At 39.3% G+C, this 20,334-nt stretch overlaps 1 protein-coding gene and 1 long non-coding RNA gene across 2 annotated transcripts; both read right to left on the bottom strand.

The window, feature by feature from the left end:
• Positions 1-2,944: 2,944 nt before the first annotated feature.
• LOC133816460 (uncharacterized) lies at positions 2,945-6,374 on the bottom strand. Its single transcript, XR_009885261.1, has 4 exons — positions 5,885-6,374; positions 5,696-5,749; positions 5,363-5,436; positions 2,945-3,749 (listed from the first exon to the last, which is right to left on the bottom strand). It is a non-coding gene; the product is annotated as an uncharacterized LOC133816460 (long non-coding RNA).
• Positions 6,375-16,259: 9,885 nt separating this feature from the next.
• On the bottom strand, positions 16,260-17,070 carry LOC133818821 (uncharacterized). Its single transcript, XM_062251893.1, has 2 exons — positions 16,818-17,070; positions 16,260-16,693 (listed from the first exon to the last, which is right to left on the bottom strand). The coding sequence occupies exons 1-2, from the start codon at positions 16,966-16,968 to the stop codon at positions 16,500-16,502; spliced, it is 345 nt and encodes a 114-aa protein (XP_062107877.1). The 5' UTR covers positions 16,969-17,070; the 3' UTR covers positions 16,260-16,499.
• Between the last annotated feature and the right edge of the window lie 3,264 nt (positions 17,071-20,334).

Genomic DNA, 20,334 nt, shown 5'->3' with positions numbered 1-20,334 from the left:
CTAACTTCTCCTTGCACCTCTGGGGCTACATCTCGTGCCTGTGGTGAGGATACTCCTTCCGATCTTTGGTTTTCTTTGCAGACGTATTTGGCCAAGTGTCCCCTGCGTATAAGCTCTTCGATTTCTATCTTCAAATGAGTGCATTCTGCGGTGGTGTGGCCAATATCTTTATGATACTGACAATATTTACTAGGGTCTCTTTTTTATCGGTCTTTTTTCATTGGCGGGGGCCTCCTGAAAGGGAGACCTGATTTTCATTTGTGACGAAGATATGCTCCCTAGCGTGTGTCAGGTCAGTATAAAAGGTGTAGGGGGCATGTTTGCGCTCATCAATGCATTGGGGCTTTCGAGGCCGATCATCTCTCGACCCTTCGTAGACCATCTTCTTCTTTGCGCTACTTAGACCTTCCCAGATTGAGGGTTTTGGAGGGGACCTGCTTTTTCCGGCCTTAAGGTTCTCGTGACCATCTTCGACACGAATATATTTTTGTACCCGTTCGTAGAAATCGTCCAAGTCAGTGACCTCCCTCCTAAGCATGTTATCCCACAGCTTACTACCCGGGTGTACTCCGGCCGTAATGGCCATTTTTAATTCTCCACGGGTCAAGCTTCCTACTTTGGCTGCCTCCATATTAAACCTGTGGATATAGCTCTTTAGACTCTCATTTTCTCCTTGTTTCACATTAGGGAGGCTGGTGCCTGGCATCGTGTAATCATGCATGATGTGATGTTGTTGGAGAAATTCATTAGAAAATTATTGCCAAGACCTGATGGACCCTGGTCGGAGTCTTTTGAACCATTTGTACGCAGGTCCCTTTAACGTGACAACAAAGCAGTGGCATCTAGCCCTACTACTAACTCCTCTTAATTTTATTAGGTCATTGAATGCGTTCAGATGGTATTTGGGATTCGTATTTCCTTCATAAAGGGGTCATGTCAAGCTCTTTGAAGTTGGCCAGAAGCCAGACGGCTTGGATTTCCTTAATGAAGGGTGATTCGTAATCGAACTCGTCGTCGACAGCTTGCCCTCCAAACGCGGTGATTATCTTGCTTCGAAGGCTCCTCATTTCTGTGTCTAGGTCTTGTCTCCTTTTTTTCAAGGAGTATCTCAAAGTGGACAGGTTATCCTTTCCCTTCCCCTTGTCTTCCTAGGGAGCCATAGGAGGTGTAGTCCTCTTGTTCATCCTTTTCTTGTTGAGCTCTTCCCTTAAGTCTGAGGGTGTTTTCCTTGAAGTGACTTCGAATTCATTACGAGGGTCAATGTTGTTCTTTTGCTCATTGTCTGGGACGTTCACGCTGCTTCGTCCGAGGGGTATTACTAGTGGAGAGTTAAGTTCTCCCATCATCCACTGGGACTGTGGTTTCGGCCCCCTCTTGGCGTTTCTCTTTTTGCCTAGGAAGAGACATGCTTGATTTCCCCTGTAGCAGGCCATTCAACACCTCTTGCATATTCTCTAAGGTGGTTTCTAGCATTTGGTTCTTCCAGTGTAATTCGCGTATCTCCTCTTCGTAACATTGAGACCTAGAGCTCGAGCTTATGGAATGGACTCGAGGATTCTTTTCATGCTTGCGCGTCGATGGACTCGGATCTTGCCGGCCGGAGTTCAGCACCTGTGGCGGCTTTGGGGGTGGGAACTCTCCGGTATCTCTCACAGGAGCAGTCGCTAATCTTGGACGGTTCTCATCAGGTGGGACAGTTGGGGACGAGGCCTCCCTTTCATCTTCAAGAACCCTAGGCTCCTTTGGTGCATTCACATTTTTGAGTGGCGGAGGATTCTTCATGGAGGCCTTCAGCTGAACTCCATTGAGGTGGACCTCAACCTCCCGTGGTTCTCTCAATCGCTTAGAGCGTCTTGGCATCTTTCTCTACCGGAATCAATGGAAGAATAGTGGCTTGGCACTTATCCTTCCCACAGACGGCGACAAACTGTTGACGGTAAGAACTCGTCAACTATGTTAGATCAAGAACTTCACGAGTTGTAAAAGAAGTAGATTCAAATCAAATGAATTTCAAGAAAACTTTCTTATGATTTCCAGAACACAAAATGTAAATGTTGAAATTTCAAAATGAAAAATGTATAGTGTCTATTCCTATTAACAATGTGTGGTTACAAAATTCTCCCAAAATCTCTCTCTCCCTCTCCAGATGAAGGGAGATCATATTTATAGTAGAGTACTAATGACTCTTTGTAAACTATGGTCCCTGGGGACATGACCCTGCATATGCAGTTTATAGGTGGCAGTGGTGCCAAGAGTGTGGTGGTCAGTTTTAGTACATGCAAAGGGTTTGTTGGAGCGCCTCAACTTTAGTACTTGGATCTACCTCCACCCCTTGTTTAGTACGAACGTCAGAGGTTTGGCTAGGAAAGACCACATCAGGTACCCTATTCGTACGACCACTACTTGTCTAGCGTGGTGTTCAGGGTCAGACACCTGGGGCATTCAGGGTCGTACCTCTGTTTGTACTTCGTATCTGTATGATCTCTTTTGAGTCATTTGGGTTTTCTTATACTCATAATGCATCCTACTATCTTAAACTTTAAGTGTTAAAGCCCTTATAGGTCATCATGGGAGATGCGATCCCAAAAGGCATGGGAGGCTAGAGCCTTGAGGTGCCTGTCACGAGGGGAAGGACTGTGTGCGAGGTTATGCCTCGCGAGGCAGGCTGCCGAGGGCCAATGGCATGAGGCGCTGGTGCGCGAGGCGCTGGTGCGCGAGGCGCTGGTGTCTCGCAAGGCGAGCTTCCGAGGGCCAATGGCGTGAGGCGCTGGTGTCTTGCGAGGCAGGCTGCTGAGGGCCAGTGGCGCGAGGCGCTAGTGCGCTGGTGCACGAGGCGCGGACCAAAGGCGCTGGTGTCTCGCGAGGCGAGCTGCCGAGGGCCAGTGGCGCGAGGCGCTAGTGCGCTGGTGTGCTGGTGAGCGGCGCTGGTGTCTCGCGAGGCGGGCTACCGAGGGCCAGTGGCACGAGGCGCGGTTGTGCACGAGAGGCTACAGCACGCACCTGAGGCGCGAGGCCGTTGGTGGGCGTGCTAGGCGACGCACGCCAAAACGTGGCCTTTTGGACCTTCATCTGGGCGAGGTGGGGCGAGATGCGCCAGGGGTCACAACCTCGCATGGGGCAAGACGGGCAATTCTCGTGTGGGGTGAGACATGAGGTTGCTTGACGTGCCCGAGGTCACTAGGGGAAAGCCTCAACTTTTCTTTCGAGTGTTGATTGTGGCCCTCTCAGGATCATGTCCAATTTTTGGCATTCACATATATCATGAGTAAAAGAAAATGAATGTATCCCCTCAAATAAAAGTGTGTAAAAGTATGAAAAAAAAGATGAAAAAAATAGTACAACTTCACAAAAGATCTCAAAAACACAAGTTCTAGTGAAAATTTGGCATCATGAACTTAGTGTGCAACATCACTCGCCAACTCTTGCATAAATTTAACATTCTACATGAAATCAAAACTATATTCCAAAATAACTAATAAGAAATGAGTTTTGAACATAAATATAAAAATAATTAAATAAGTGTGGGAAAAATGTAGAGTATTGTTGTCTATTTTCAACTTTTTCTAACCATTATACCTTGGTTTTCATCATATCCTTAAGCTTGAGAAGCTTCTCGTGGAAGTGGTTTACAGTAGTCTGCTCATCTATTTTCATATATTGTTCCATGGATAAGTCTAACTGTGGTTGGATGTTAGGATCACGGAGAACTATGCTCCTACTTCTGCCAAAAGTAAAGCATCGAGCAATTCCTGAAATCGAGAGAGAAGTTATCGCTGTGTACCATGTAGACACAACGTAATTTGTTCTAATATTCAAAGCATTTAGCATTTAAACTTAAAAAATGATATTAAAATTCCAAAGCAAGGCTACTAGTAAATTCTCACCACCACCACTGTGATCCACTCGGACAAAACTAAACAATTCTCAATTTACCAGACAAACAAAGATAAATAAAACCCTTGTAATCTAAGAGAAAAGTGGGAGTCAGATATACCACTCTAGTAAAGGGTAGAAACCTCGCAACTCTGCTAAGAAAATACAGCAATAAAATTAAAATAATTTTAGTTTCTCTTCTTCATTTTCATTACAATTTACAACATAATTGTTAAACTAAAACATGGACTAGTGTTAAAAAATCTGAGCTCACCATGACTCACCTTTTGTCTTCCAAAATCAACAGTAATAACTAGATTTATCATCTTTTGATCATTAGTTGCAACCTAATGATCATCATTCTGTATTATGCTATTGCTTATTTTGAATTATGTTACTCACATTAGTAGTGAATATAAAATATATAGAAGTGTCAAAGAATTTTAGAAATTTACTAACCAAAAGCAAGTTGTAGTTTCGTATAACAATTAACATTTAAATAACAAAATTTATATGTAAAAAAATAAAACAGAGAACCATATCCAAGAGAAACTAAAAACCAAATCCATTATCATTAATTATTGTATAATTATATAAATATAAATAGTAAGTTTAAGCAAATAAGACTCAACGCATTTCCTTATCATGGTAATATATAAAAAATTTAAATGGAAAACTTAAATAAATTATTCTACAAAAGCAAGAAAATGGTAAAAATGTCGTTTGGTTTACATTTCTTAACGAGAGTCAAAGTTATTCAAAAATGAAATATAAGTGTAAGAATTATTTAAAGACCCCAGAGAAACTAATTTAGTTTGAACAAAGGACCAAGACAAGGATTACATTAATCTACGCAACAGTAAATCATTTCACAACAACAAAACCTTCTAACTCCTCCCACTAGAAACGAAACACAAACCATCAAGATTCATTCAATATATATATATATATATATATCCAAATTCCCTTAATATATTCCAACACACAACACTACCCATGCCGTAGTAATGGATGAAAATAAAAAACTTCATATACAGCAATAACATAACAAAGATATCCTAGAAATATGTGAAATATATGAGACATAATCCAAACAATATAAGGTGTCCTAATCTTAGCTAGCCAGTAAAATATATGAGACATAATCAAAATAATAGAAGGTATCATAATCTTAATAGTCATGTTTAAATGTTAGACACATGAGACATATCAGTGATTTTATTGCTTTACTATAGATTATATAATATTTTGAAAGTGGACAACTAAAATGAACCAAAAAAACTTGAGTTACGATCAACATCTACTAGCTAAACAGTGAAACAGTAGCCACTAAGAAAGAAAGAAAAATAATCAATGGAATAGATTTCAGAATTGCAGCAGTACAAAAATTCCTCTAAATAAAAGAAAAATAGGAGATAAATTATCTTGTTACATTTGCTGCTAATAGAGATGAAACATATGTCCCTTTCATTGCCAAAGAAGCACATACCATAACATGGCTCAATCTCTCTGCTTCTTGTCATTGTTCTTTTCCCAACAAACCATAAACTTCTAATCATCAACCTGAAAAAAGAAAAGTGATATACTGTCTAGAAGAACAAAAAGAATTTTAAAGCAAGGTAAAAAATGGAGCTGAAATGAAATGACTAAAAATCAATCAAAAGAAAACAGAGATATATACAGTTAAGTTATCCATGTATATTATATATATATATATATGCATTAGCATATACAAGTGGATAATGGTTATAAGAATGAACCTATCATTTGAGAAGATGATGAATAGATGAGAAAGACGGAAAAAAACAAGCAGAATAGCTACCTCAAAATTAGCCCCATCACCAAACGCAAACTAAAAAAAAATGGTAAATCTCAACTGCACAAGACCAAAAAACAAATATCAGCCATATATTGGATAAAAATAGATATTGACTTTAATTAAAATGTTAATTTAGGAAAGAAAAAAAACCCTAACATTGACTAAATACAAAACAATGAGAGATTTACTTACCGAAAAAGGGAAAGCAATTCACATAGGGAAAAGGTGGTTGCCAAAGTTGAGAGAAACGATTACAACAAAATATAGGAAGAGCTAAGAGGGATGCCTACTTGATCGTCGGAGAAAGAGAGACTGAGTATTGTTATTTTTATTTTTCTTTCTTGTTGAATATGTTATTCTAAAAATGAGTTCTAGAATTTAGCGGGCTTTCTCAAAAGTATGCTGCCTTTTTTTGTTTCTTATTTTTTTTGCCTTTGTTTTTTTTTACCGCTTCTTTAACCAAAGATATAATAATACTTTTTAATAGTATTATATTCATTTATTATGGAATGTGGTGTTTGATGTAGTGATACCAGTGAAAGAGGGAGGATGCAGAGTGTACGTAGAGAGGCAGGGAGACGATGAGGGAAAATTAGGTTAAAATATTGGGATAATGCAAAAATTATTTATTTGGTTTTTTTTAAAGCACATATTTATTTTTTAATCAATAAAGAAACAAGGTTTCATTCATCATTTATTTCTAGGGTAGTTCATTCATCATTTAAATATATAAATATTGTTGATAATTTTTTGTGAAAAAATAATTATGTTTTATACCTTTAAATAAATTATGCTTAACTCAAAATATAATATAATAAATTATTTATTAATAACTAATATTAAATATTATTAAAAAGTTGGATAAATTATTTTAATTAAAATACATTTAGTATTACAAATTACAAATTAATATTATTTTATATATTAAGGATATTTATTAAATTAATTTTTTTATTTGAATTTCAGCGACATTTTATAATTGTCGGTATTGGATTTTTATTAATTTTCGACATTGGTCTTGAATTAATTGTCGGTGTTGGAGTCAATAACACCAGTGAAAAGCAACTTTGACCGTTATTAACTATCGGGGTTGGTTTTTATGCGTACAGTTTTTAACTGTCAGCGTAGAGTCGTGCTAAGCAATTACGACATGCAAAAGAGTTGACTGTCATTGTTGGGTGTCGAGAAAACTCAGTTTTGTAGTAGTGAATGGAAATAAATAACGTTAAATTATTAATTGATATTTTGTGAGAGAATAAATAGAAGAAACTTTGAGGATTTTATTGTAAAGCCTCAAAAAGAGAGTATTATAGCCAATTGGGACATTTTTGTTAATATTGATAAATTTGTATTAATATTAATACAATGAATTAAGTAAATGTCAAAATTAAATTGGTTAATTTTGACAAGTATTTAATTAATTATAATTATTAAATAATTAAATTAAAATGAGAAACTAAAATATATTTTATGTCCTAGGTAATTGTCTATATATACTAGTGTTATAGAATGCATTAGGTCAGATGAATTTGACAAAGGTAAAAATTCACTACTAGTATTCTATACATAGCCGCATACTCTCTCTTTGTTTTCTCTCTCTCTTAGTTGTTTTAGAGTAAGACTTGGAAGACTTTGGTCTTGTTTCAAAGCAGCTTGGATTCCTTGCAATACCTAACATTCAACAAGGACAAAATATTAGGAAATCCAAATGGTATAGTCATTATTCTAATACGCTTCTCGTAAGTATTTTAATGGTTCTATTGTTGTATTTACGTGTCTTTATGAAAAAAATTAATTCTATGTATGTATTTATGTTTTTTATTGTATGTTATTTTGAGGCATATGAAATATACATATAGACTTATATAAATCAGATTCTATAAAAGTTTGACATGTATAGTTGTGACTGTCAATAATCATTACAATTTCGTATAGATTTTTTATTAAGACAAATCTTACACTTATATTATTTTGAGGTTTTGTGTATCTTGTCGATGACTGTGTAGATTGCACGTTTGTCTTCGTGGAATGGTTGGATGGTACATGTTAAAATATCTCTTCTCTGAGTAAATTTTGCTTCTATTTAATAGAAAAATGTCTGCCACCTAACTTAAAACAACGTCCGTTGTAGCATTAGAATCTTAGATTGCGAAATGGATCCTCAACTTCAATTCGCTAAGTTTTTCACAAGAAATTAGGTTGTCTTTGATATAGTAGAATGAAATTAAAATGGTGATAGAAATAGTAAATGAATGGAATAATAATGAGTATCTTATTATCAGGTTTATTGTAGGAATGGAATGAATATTTCAATAGATGGGGAATGAAAGGAGAATTCCATTAAATAATAGAATTTTAGTTCCATGAACTAGGAAGTTTCAAACCAAATATTGAAATAACATGTAAGATAAAATAAAGATCCAAAATATCACTCATCAAGAGAGGTTCAAACAAAATATTAAAAATTTAAAAAAAAATGAAGTGTAAATTTCCTTATCCCCCTAATGGACTTTTCATGACAGTTGAAACATACACTAGAGTTTTATCAAACTCTGTTCAAGTAGTAGACATCAATATAATAAAAAAGCCCATTACTTTTCGGAAGAAAGTCAAACACGAGAGAGCAACAGAGACTAGTAGAGCAATGAATTAATTAGGGCATGATAAGTACTAACCTCAAGTCAAAGTAAAAGCAATTTAAACTTCGAAGAAATTATTGCAAGATGAGGAACTGCCAGATTTGATGATCCAGGATTGAAATAAAAGAAACAAAATCTAAAATTTCAACAAACGACTTGTCTTCTTTACTTAGAACTGATTCCTTTCTTGCTATAATTCATCAAGTAGAATAGGCTTTAGAAAAGGGGAAAAAAATTATAATTGGAATTTTACTTTTCACAAGGCTAAAATCTCAAGCGAATGGTAATGTGCTTGTTATACAGAGTCTCTCTCTCTCTCTCTCTCTCTCTCTCTCTCTCTCTCTCTCTCTCTCTCTCTCATTTCCTAATTTCTTTGAATTGTAGGCCAACCTATAGGCTACAGACTCTATAGTTGCCAAATGTCCACATGATATCTATTCTCTAATTTTATCTCTCTAAGAATCCAACCCCTCACATGCATCACTTCCAATATCTTTCTTTTGTTTTGTTTTTCCATAGTATGCTCCTCTTTATGCGCAACACATCACTACATATTTCTACACCTATCAAGATGCTCATAGTTTTGTCGAGAAGATTGCTATATTAAATGTTTGATGTGTACTCACATCAATGTCTTAAGAAGAAAATAAGACACTCAACCTTTTTATGATCTAATACTAAATACTCCCCACCGTGTATCTTGTAAACCTTAAAACTGTCTTCAATCAAGAGGAGAGGCCTTCGGAACTGGCTCAAGAATGAAATCAACTTAGAAAGCACAAACTAGTGTTGTCAGAGTCAAATCCAGCCTTGTGTATTTGTTGTATTTGGGAGAGCTCACTTCGTGGTGGAGATAGCGATGTCAACAGCCTGGTGAAAGCTGGCTTTTTGGAGAACACTGTTTTGTATTCTAAAATTCAAGAGTACAGATTAAGGTAAAACAAAACTTGGAGCGAGTTGGTTTGCAGCTTCACCAGAAAGGACAGTTGACAGGCTTGTTGAAGGTTTTCCTTCTTGAAGAGTTTTGGAGATAAAGGGCCCTGCTTCAATGGAGGTGGGAGTAGGGCTTCCACTTGGTCACAAATTCAACTCTGTCCTGTATCCTGCAAGTTCAGGGGCTGATGTTGATTATGGGGAAGAGATTGGATGAGGTTTTATTTTGAAGTTCAGACTCCGAAGGGATGAAACATTCAGCTGTAAAAGGATGTTGATACTTGAGTACTGAAATGTGCACTCTGAGTTTTGGTGGAAACATGTTGACCCACCAAGACTCTGCCAATATGTGGTCATAAATCCACACTGGATTAAGATCAGCCAAGCCATGGTGGTCCCTCGTGACTATTCTCTCTGGGTGGTCAGTTTTTGACTTTTTTTCTTATTGGCATTCGAAGGTTTCCACAGGTTCTCTTTTCAGATGGAGACACAAGAGGAGTCACAGATGGACCTAGAGGATATTCTTAGAAAAACTGTTTCATTGTCGGTCGAGGATAATGAGGATATGTGGGAAACTATTGATCCAGGGGACCTTATGGGAAAGATGTCAGTGGTCGGGAGAGTGATAGCACGGAGGAAATGTAAGGAGAGCTTCCTACGAACTGTTTTCGGAAGAATCTGGGAGACTACGGTGGGATGGACGGTGACAGTGTTGGAACAAGGAGAAGGAAGCTCATTTGTGGGCTTTACTTTTGAGGAGGAACGTCTGAAAAAAAGGATCATAAGCAGGTCTCCTTGGTCTTTTAAAGGGGGCATACTGCTTGTTGAGCCTTGGCCAGCCTCTGGCTTGTGGAAGGAGGCTCGCCTGGAACATTTTGACTGCTGGGTCAGAATGACAGGTATCCATCCGAAGGCATTGACAAGAAACAACATCAGTAAGCTGGGGAGTATGGCGGGGACGGTGCTGGATATTAAATGGGATGACCCCCGGACGCTCATGATGAAGCAGGAGGTGAGAGTGAAGATTAAATATCGCATAGATAAGGAAGCCTTTGTTGGGAGATACATTACAGTAGATGGAGGGAAACACTGGGTGCAGTTCAAATTCGACTACCTGCCTCTTCTCTGTTTCACCTGTGGTCGGTGGGGTCACCACAAAAATTCGTGTAGTAATGAACAAGTAAGGGTTCAAGAACTGAATGGAGGACTGGTGCCCCTGTATGGAAGTTGGCTAAACACTAATGACGAGCGTAAGAACTGCTTTAGCAACGAAGAGAATCAAAAACGTGTCGATGGTGAAGGGAGAACGGATTCATTGGTGGCCGGAGGAGCATTGCAAAAAGAGAAAGCCCTAGGGGGAGAGGTTGCCGTTAGGGAAGCGTCTGGGACAGCCGTGCATGGAGCGCCTCATTTTTCCTCGGGGAAAGAGACCCCTCAGCCACAGCCGGCGGTTCATGCTTTGGACCACTGGATAGTTAGGAATATAGGCGGGAAAACTAATTCGGAAGCTTTGGAAGACCTGTCTAAGGGACAAGCGAATGGTTCAGGAGCCATATGTGGAGATCGACTGATTAGACAGAAGGAGGGACAGGTGGCGGTAGGGACAGGGGCCTCGGAGCTGGTCTATCTTGATCAGGAAGTCATCAAGGAGTCATCGAGTGGGCTGGGCCTGAGTTCCCCCAGGACGCGGGATGGCGTTTCGGCAGGCCCAAATCAAAGAAAGGCTGTGACACGTGAAAAATTGAGAGGCCACGTGCCGCCTACTGAGATGGAAAAGGAAAAAAGTCAAAGAAAGGGGTGGAAAAGAATCAACAGAATAGATAGTGGACAAATAACAATCAAGGAACGAGACGTGAAGGAGGAAAAGAGCAAAAAGAGAAGAGGAGAGCCAGAGGGGTTCGATGAGTGGCAGGGGAGAATTCGTAAGAAGCAAGAAGTCGGAAAAAAGAAGGAGGATGAGTTCGAAACCACTCCCCTGTCTACCCATCTGCTGGACCCAGGAAATTTCGATATTGGAAGATCCAGTTTACAGGCTGGCCAGATTCAAGGGAAAGGAAAGAAGAAGAGGTCGATTAAGGAAGAGGCTCGAGCCAAAGCCAAGTGGGCAGGTGGAACCAAATCAACTGCGAAAACGGAGGCAAATGGTGAAGGAAAGCGGCTGACGATAGAAGGAGAAGAGGCCACATTGGGGGAGAGGTTTCCTACTTCGGAGGATTCCTTGGCCCCTATCACTGAATACGAAACGGCGAGCCTTGTGGAGCAAGGCCGCCGATCCCAATGAAACTTCTCTGCTGGAATGTACAGGGGTTGGGGAACCCTTGTACATTCAACATTCTAAAATCCCATTGCGATTGTCTAAGGCCGGACGTAGTGTTCATTATGGAAAGCAAACTCACTAGGAATCAAGCAGATAGTGTCACTGTCAGATGCGGGTTCGATAATTTCTTCTCAGTTGATAGAACAGGGCTGAGTGGAGGTTTGTTGCTGATGTGGAATCAATCCCTGAAGGTCAATATACGTAGCTTTTCGAAATCTCATATTGACACTCTGATTATTAAAGAAGAGGAGGGGGGCTTTCATTTTACTGGAATGTATGGGAATCCAGTCGCTGGAGAGCGCTCACATTCCTGGGATCTTCTGTGCCGTATTGCCGACTCTGTCCATGGGCCGTGGATTATAGGAGGTGATTTTAATGAAATCCTGTCTCTGGAGGAGAAGCATGGAGGGAACTCCCGGAATGGTGAAGCTATGAACAGGTTCTAGAGAGCCCTGGATTTTTGTGCCTTGGAGGACATTACGAAACATGAAAAAGTCTTCTCCTGGTGTAACGGTCAGAAGACCAACTTCATTATGGAAAAACTGGATCGTTTTCTGGCCAATGTAGAATGGAAGGAAACGTTCAAGGATTTTAGAATCCAGTACCTTGATTGGATGGGGTCCGACCATAAGGCCATTGTCTCGGTCTTTGGTGAGATCAGGTCTCGCTTGGAGACCAGAGAAGCTATCCGATCCCGTTTCCACTTCGAGGAGGCCTGGTGTGAAGAGGCTGAGTGCAAACGAATTATCGAAGACAAGTGGAATAATGGTGTTGCGTGTAACAGCCCGACCAGATTCATTACAAAGACAGAGGAGTGTAAGAAGAAGTTGAGGCGTTGGAACCATGAGATGAGGAAAAAGATGAATGCTAGTATTGACGAAGCTAACCAAAGAATTAAAGACCTATCCCTCTCTATGGATCCCGCTAACTGGCATCGGCTTAAGACGGAAGAGAAATTGCTGAATTGTCTGTTGGAGAAGAAAGAAGTCTATTGGAGACAGAGAAGTAGAGCGGTTTGGCTAAAGTGTGGAGACCGTAACTCCCGCTATTTCCATCATAAAGCTTCTCTGAGGAAAAAGAAGAATAGAATTGGAGGTCTGCTCAACAGCGATGGTATCCTTAAAAGTGAAGCAGAGGAAGTCGAGAATATTGTGGTCAAGTATTTCCAGACCTTGTTCAAAACTACTAATCCCTCTAACGATATTATTGATGATGCTCTGAGAGGGATTCAGCCAAAAATCTCGGAGGCCATGAATGTGGACCTTCTGGGCCTCTTCTCTGAAGAGGACGTGTTTGCGGCGATTAAGGATATGAACCCCATCAAAGCCCCGGGAATCGATGGTCTCCCTGCCCTGTTCTTCCAAAAATTCTGGAACTCGATTCGGGGTGACGTGGTTAGCGTGTGCCTGAAAGTTTTAAATGAGAATATCCCTCTCCATCAACTTAATGAAACTTTGATTACGCTAATCCCGAAGGTTTCAAAAGCTCAGAAGGTGGAAGAGTATCGGCCTATAAGTCTTTGCAAGGTTATATACAAAATCATTTCGAAATGTCTGGTGAACCGCATGAAAAGCTCCCTAGCGGTGGCTGTCTCGAATTCCCAGAGTGCCTTCGTGACGGGAAGAATGATACACGACAATGCAATTATCGGTTACGAAGGGCTGCATTGCATGAGGAAGGACCGATTCGGAAACGGAAAGAAAATGGCCTTAAAGCTGGACATGTCCAAGGCTTACGATAGAATTGAATGGAGATTTGTGGAGCGCCTCATGTTGAAGATAGGCTATCATGAAGATTGGGTGAAGAAAATCATGGGCTGCATCACCTCTGTCTCCTTTTCCTTCCTGTTGAACAGGGAAGTCAGAGGTAATGTTATTCCAGAGCGTGGCCTGCGCCAAGGAGATCCCCTCTCCCCTTTCATCTTTGTGCTATGTGCGGAAGCTCTCTCGGGCTTGATCGTGGAAGCTGAACAGAATAATCTCATTGAGGGTATCTGTTTTGGCAGGAGAGGGGTGAAGGTCTCCCATCTGTTTTTTGCAGACGACCAGCATCATGTTTCTCAAGGCGGATGGGAACGGGAGTAGAGCCCTGAAAGACATCCTACATCGATACACTACAGCTTCGGGACAGATGGTTAATTTCAGCAAGTCTGAAGTGTGTTTTGGAAGCAAAGTTGATGACGACACAAAGAGAGAGATAGCAGAGATCTTCGAGGTCAAGATCACGGAGCACTTTGAGAAGTATCTGGGTATTCCGGGGCTGGTTGGTAGATCAAAACGGGAAACCTTCAAACCAATCAAAGACCGAATTTGGAATAAGATAAAGGGCTGGAAAAGATCCTTGTTCTCGGCAGCGGGGAAGGAAGTCCTGATAAAGGCAGTGGTGCAGGCTATGCCGACTTATGCTATGAGCTGCTTTAGACTCCCTCTGAACTTGATTAACAGCATACATAGTATCGCTGCCAAATTCTGGTGGGGATCGACAGAGAAAAAAAGGAAAATCCATTGGTGCAAGTGGGAAGAGCTGTGTAAAAGAAAGGGCAGAGGAGGCCTTGGGTTCAAAGACATGGAGCTCTTTAATCAAGCAATACTTGCTAAACAGTGTTGGAGACTAGAGAGATTCCCTGAATCCTTGGTGTCCAAAGTTCTAAGATTTAGCTACCACAGTGAGTGTAACTTTCTGCAAGCAAAGCTGGGTTCTGCCCCCTCCTACATTTGGCGGAGTCTTCTTTGGGGGAGGAGAATTATCGAAGCGGGATCGCGTTGGCGCATCGGCTCGGGAGAAGAGGTTAGAATCATGGAGGACAAATGGCTTCCAAGGCCGTCAAAGTTCACTTTCCTGGAAAATCCTGTCCTGCCTTCAGGGAGAAGAGTGATCGATCTGAGGAAAGCCAATGGGGAGTGGGACGAGAACTTCATCAGAAATATCTTTATCAAGGAAGATGCGGACTGCATTCTGAGCATAGTTCCAGGACATCTGAATTCCAGTGACAAGAGAATATGGCATTACAACCACAATGGCGATTACTCGGTGCGCAGCGGCTACCAAATTGCAATTCGGGAGAAAGAAAGGGCGGAAGGCTCAGACATGAAAGAAACTGAAAGCTGGTGGAGAAAAGCTTGGAGTTTGAGAGTCCCCCCAAAAATCAAGCAATTCCTTTGGAAGCTAAGCAACAAGTGGCTTCCCACTAACAGTGTTCTGTTTTGCAGGAAACTCTGGAACGATCAGGGGTGCGGCAGGTGTGGAGACCATAACCAAAGAGAGGACTGGTACCATGCAATTTGGCACTGTCCCAGGATTAGACAGGTCTGGAAGGTAGCGGGTTTCAGCAAAATCGCTAAAAGAAGGAATCTCGAGGATCCAATCTCTTTCCTGTCTAGAATTGCAACTCAACTACCTATAGACAAATTTGGCTTCTTTATCACTTTGGCTTGGCAGTGCTGGTATTGCCGCAATAACGAGGCTTTCAGGAAATGGAGCCCGGAGGCCATAGCGATTGTGGACTGGTCGGCCAACTACCTTGAGGAGTTTGTCCAAAGCCAAGCTGCCCGTGCAGTCAAAACTAAAGCGGCACCTAAGTATTGGACTGCCCCTGCCGAGGGGGAGATCAAGATCAACGTTGATGCGGCTGTGAATAAGAACCAAGGGCATTGCTGCAGTGGGGTAGTGATCAGAAACAGCCTGGGTGAGGTAATAGCTTCCAGCTGTACTTTTGTTAAAAACGGTTATGACCCCCTTGTGGCAGAGCTGCTGGCTATACAACAGGGCATCAAACTTTCCATGAAGCTCAACATTAAGGGTGGTCGGATTGAGTCGAACTGCAGCCTTGCGGTGGGCATGCTAAACAGACCTCCGGATGATAGTGGAGACATGGACTTGCTGGTGTCAAGTATAAAGAGGGAGTCTGAAGACCAGAGAATACTCTCTGTCCGATTTGCCCCCAGATCGACGAACAATGTGGCGCATATGATAGCCAGATATGGAATGTTGCATCAAGAAACTAGCAGCTGGATTGGTAGTGTCCCTCAGCTGGCTTCTCTGGTTCTAGCGGAAGACACAGCCCGTTTGGGGTCTTGAGACCTGTTTTCCTTTCCTGTAACTCATCTCAAAAAAAAAAAAAAAAAAAGATCAGCCAAGCCAATTCTCAGACATGACTTGTGATATATGTGCAGTGCAGTTGCATAGCTAATGACTGCAAAAGTGATGGACCTAAACGTTCCATCAATTTTCCATAGATGAAAATGGAAAGCAGAGTCCTCCATAAGATAGATAATTAGAAAAACTAATCACTAATTTTTGCTCCATCAACACTTATGTTAGGTGATAAATACAGTAAATTTAACAGGATCTTGGTATACACAGACTATGTATTGCTTGTACATGAATGACAGTTTCCTTTCCTCCAATTGACTTGACTTTGCTCAACCATATGCCATCTCAAAAAAAAGGAAAGCCAACACTCAAGAATGGCAGCACAAGATTCAATTGCAGAACTATCCAGAGCAAGAAGTAACAAAAAAGAATATATCAATGTGACCCTGACCATATAATGGTATTGAAAATTTAATTTCATTGTCTACTTGAATATTTCTTATATGCACATATATTGGTTAAAGAAAATCGACTATGATGATAAATTAATAAGAAAATAATATATATCTTCACCAGTCATGGACCATGGCAACTAATTATCCAAAAACTAGATTCATAAAAGTGAAACCACAAATAGAAACATCCTTTTAAAGCATCGGGCTCTGCCTCAGAGGCTGAAGCATTTCGTAGTTCTTAGTTCTTACATAATATTTGACATCCAAACTCAAACCAAAAGGGAGAAAAAAAATAACAACGGGTTAAGTTTGGTTTAGATCACATTCAGTCGTCCAGCATTAGATAGCAAAACGAAAAAAGTAAGTTGATTCTAAATGCGAGAGTCCCATAAGCATTGAGGGCGAACATTGGGAGAGTTGAGAAGTTGCTCAACTTCTTTAGGTGGATTCAATCCAAGACGGGAGGCACGCTCCCACCGAGCCATCCTGCTCATTCCTGAGCATGGTCCGTACGCAATGTCCAGGTCGAATTGCCTTAACACCTCTTCATCCTTATCATAATCATCTATTTATCCAACCAAAATAATAAATGAATCAGATCAAATCAACTGGTACCAAACCCTACCGCTAACCCTAACCCTAATAATATAATGGGAAGTGGCCTATGAGTTTAATAGTAATAATAGTACCTTGAAGGTTAACAGAGGCAGGGGCCTGGGAGACATCGGAGCCGAGGGAGGCGGCTCGAGGTGTCTTGGGAGAGAAGGATGAGGAGGAAGGTGGCTTTGTTTTGGAGTTGGCCGTGGCTTTCTTCTTCCTCTGCCTGTAAAAAGCCTTCATCTGGTTTCGTTTTGAGGTCGTCGAGTCGATTTCTCTCTCTCTCTCGACTTTTGAATTTTGAAATTTGAATATTTAGTGTTTCCAATCACATTACTGCGATGCAATAGTATAAATAGAGAGAGATTAAGCGGCTACTTTTTTTTTATTATTATTTCAATTTTAAATCTATTTTGAAAGGAATATATTATTTTCCTATCCTGCCCCTTGTTTAATGTAAATTTTGAGTATCTACGAACCATAAATGCCCTCACTGACATGATTCTCTCAGTTATTCTTTAAAATACCAAACTAAAATATAAATTTTTTTATTCTAACTCATAATTTTTACATTACACTGTATATTACATTTTTTTTAGAAAAAAATATATTGCCGGAATAAAAATAGTAAAAAACTCTAAGCAAAATATATAAATAAATAATTATTTATTAAATAATATTACAACACTAGGATTGAAAATTACAAATAGAATAAAAAAAAATAAAAGAAGATAATAGAAAATTACAAGTCTAAACAAAAAAATACAAATAAAGCAAATAGTGTTTGAAATAAAAGAAATAAAAATATTACAACTTTAAACAAGAAATACAAGTAAATAAGAAAAAAAGAAAAGCAATAGCAGAAAAATAAGAGCAAGAACAATAAACAAGAAACTCTCACTCACACAACCAAAGTGAAGAGCATTGAGGGTCACCAACTTGAACAAAGTTTACAATATTTGTCCAAAAACTTATTTCCCCTAACTCAAACACTAAATGAACTCTCACAATTTGCAAAAAGCTCTGTCGAATTATCAAGCTTCTAGGTTTTTTTTAGCCAAGTGTTCTAATAGATAGAAAAATTGTGTTTTACAAGTGAGCAATAGGCTCATATTTATAAAGTTTTGAGATACCCTTTGAATTTCAAATTCCACCAACCCCCACGACTGTTACCAATGATTAATTGGATGTTTATGGAATTAAAAAAGAGATTTGTGAGTTGTTTGAGTTGTTAGAGTTGTTCAAGAAAATTGGAAAAAACTGAAAATTGGCAGCCAGCCCTCTTCGCTGCGGCCACGAGCATTTCTAGCCGCAGCCGTAGCTCTCTGTCACCCAGGTCGCGACCACCAATGCCCCTGGCTGCGACCACTGGCCTTTTTCAACACACAACTTTGTGCTATTTTTTCCAAACGGTTCCAAATCACTCCCAATTGATTTTGTAACCCCAAACAAATTATTGGGGTTAAAACCAAGTCTCCAACAGCCATTTCACTTATGACTTTGAGAAATTCTACTCAAAATTATGTAACAAAAAATTTACACAATAATGGGTAATATTTAGAAGTTGCAAATTTGTTATTGAAATTGTAACTCTCAAATATGTTACACATTTGTATTACACACTATACAAAATGTTGTAACTCTTATTTGTATGTTACAACATGTGACACTCTCTGTCACATTTATTTAATCTAAAATATTATATTATATTATAAAGTAATATAACAATATTTAAATATTATATATTTTAGCATTTTTTACTCATTTCAAATATTTTCTTTCACTATTGATAATATATCTACATCTTTTAAGTGGCATGTGGTTACAAAATAAAAATAGAATAGTAATGGTAATGGTAATTATTATACCTAATTTTGATATTGCCACATGGTAGCCCCGTAGTTGGTGACATGTCAAAATAAGTGGTGAAGTGGCAAAACAACGCGATCTCTATCGTTTACCAGGAGAGTGACCCTCATCACTCCCACAACACTTAGGCAAAAACATATTTCATCAAAAAGAGTCCACCTCACCAATCACACAAGCCAATTGGCTTTTTGCCGCTTCGAACCCCGCGTGAATGACTCAAGGACGTCGTCGGTCGCATGGCTGAGAGGCTCATTGTCAATCCTTCATTGTCAATGGCCATTGCCAATCGCTAGTGACCCTCACCACTCGTTATTGGCCCTCACCACTCGCTGGTGGCTCTCACCACCAAAACCTCATTTAGCAAAAATGTGGAACCAACCTCTTCACGCAAAGGACACGCTAGGTTGCCATATTTGATGAGTACAGAAATCTAGAACTCCTCCACATGTCTAAAGAATTAGTCTGATTGGGAAACAACTTGCCACCGTCAGCTCTTCCCATCTCGTAGCTATAAATATTGCAAATTATAATGTAAAAGGGAGTCGAACAAAAATTGTTCACCCTCTAGAGAGTATGTTGGGGTTTTATGCCCTAATTAAAATCCAAATTCTTTGTAATCTCATTTTACTATCAATAAAATAATAGAAATCATTTTTTGACTTGGTCAATCACTTTGCTCACATGTTTTATTTTCATGATTATTTGATTAATATAAACTTCTATTAAATCCCGAGCTTATAGCTAATCTTATTTATAGTGACATAATCACAGTGGAATATAAATATGATTATATGTTCAAAATAAGTTAGTCCTAAGATTAGTTAGTGCACAGGATTTACACTGACTTGCCAATCTACTTACACATTACAGTGTTATGTTCTTTCCAAAACATTAGCAAAGTAGATAAGATCGGATGTATTTGTTACATCGGACTGGACCGATATTGACAGTTGATAAGATAAGTAAACATACTGTTATTATATATTCTAGTCATATCATATAGTTGACCATAGGTCAATTCAATATCAATTCTGAGTGGTTAGTATTCTAACTGATTGTATTATTTGAGTTCTTTGACTTGTTCGTTACCAGCTTACCCTACGGACTAGCCCATACTTACATCTTGGGAACTCAGTAGTATAATTGAGTGGGAGTGTTAATCATAAATATGAACATCTATAGCTTCTGATGAAGAAGTGAAATGATGGTTTCCTTTTAGTTTGGTTCAAGGTGTTAAATGATAGAGATCTCATTTCAGTAATTAAATTAGTTTACTGAAATATCATTTACAAGGAACTAAGTGTTTTAAGGATAAAATACAATGAGGGGTAAAATAGTATTTTAGTCATATCTCATTGTAGACTGTCTATAGAGGATTGAGTGACAATTATGGTTGTAACAATGGATAATTAATAGCGTATCTATATTTATTATAGAGCGTTCTATGAAGTCAAGAGTGCAATTCTGAGTCTATAGTGGAGTCACGAGGAATTAATAAGTTAGTAAGTTTATTTGTTAGATTTATGATAACTTATTGGAGCTTGATTTCATAGGCCCATGGTCCCCATTGTACCTTGGATAAAATAATCTAGATAGTCTCAATTAATTGATTTAATCAACAATTAGAACTATCAAAGTTGACCAGGTCAATTTTGGATAGTTTCACAGAGTTGTGTAATTTTGAGAAGAAAAGAGAAATTATGGCAGATTTATTAATTAAAATAAATTGGTACATAAATT

The sequence above is a fragment of the Humulus lupulus genome, chromosome 2 (assembly GCF_963169125.1).
Source record: "Humulus lupulus chromosome 2, drHumLupu1.1, whole genome shotgun sequence".
NCBI classification, from domain to species: Eukaryota; Viridiplantae; Streptophyta; class Magnoliopsida; order Rosales; family Cannabaceae; genus Humulus; species Humulus lupulus.
This window is presented reverse-complemented; position numbering and strand designations above follow the sequence as displayed.

Bases quoted from the DNA above. Each gene is read 5' to 3' on its own strand.
- LOC133818821 (XM_062251893.1), bottom strand. From the start codon at position 16,968: ATGAAGGCTTTTTACAGGCAGAGGAAGAAGAAAGCCACGGCCAACTCC. The intron at 16,694-16,817 runs GTACTATTATTA...TTGGATAAATAG, and splicing joins TGCCTCTGTTAACCTTCAAG to ATGATTATGATAAGGATGAA.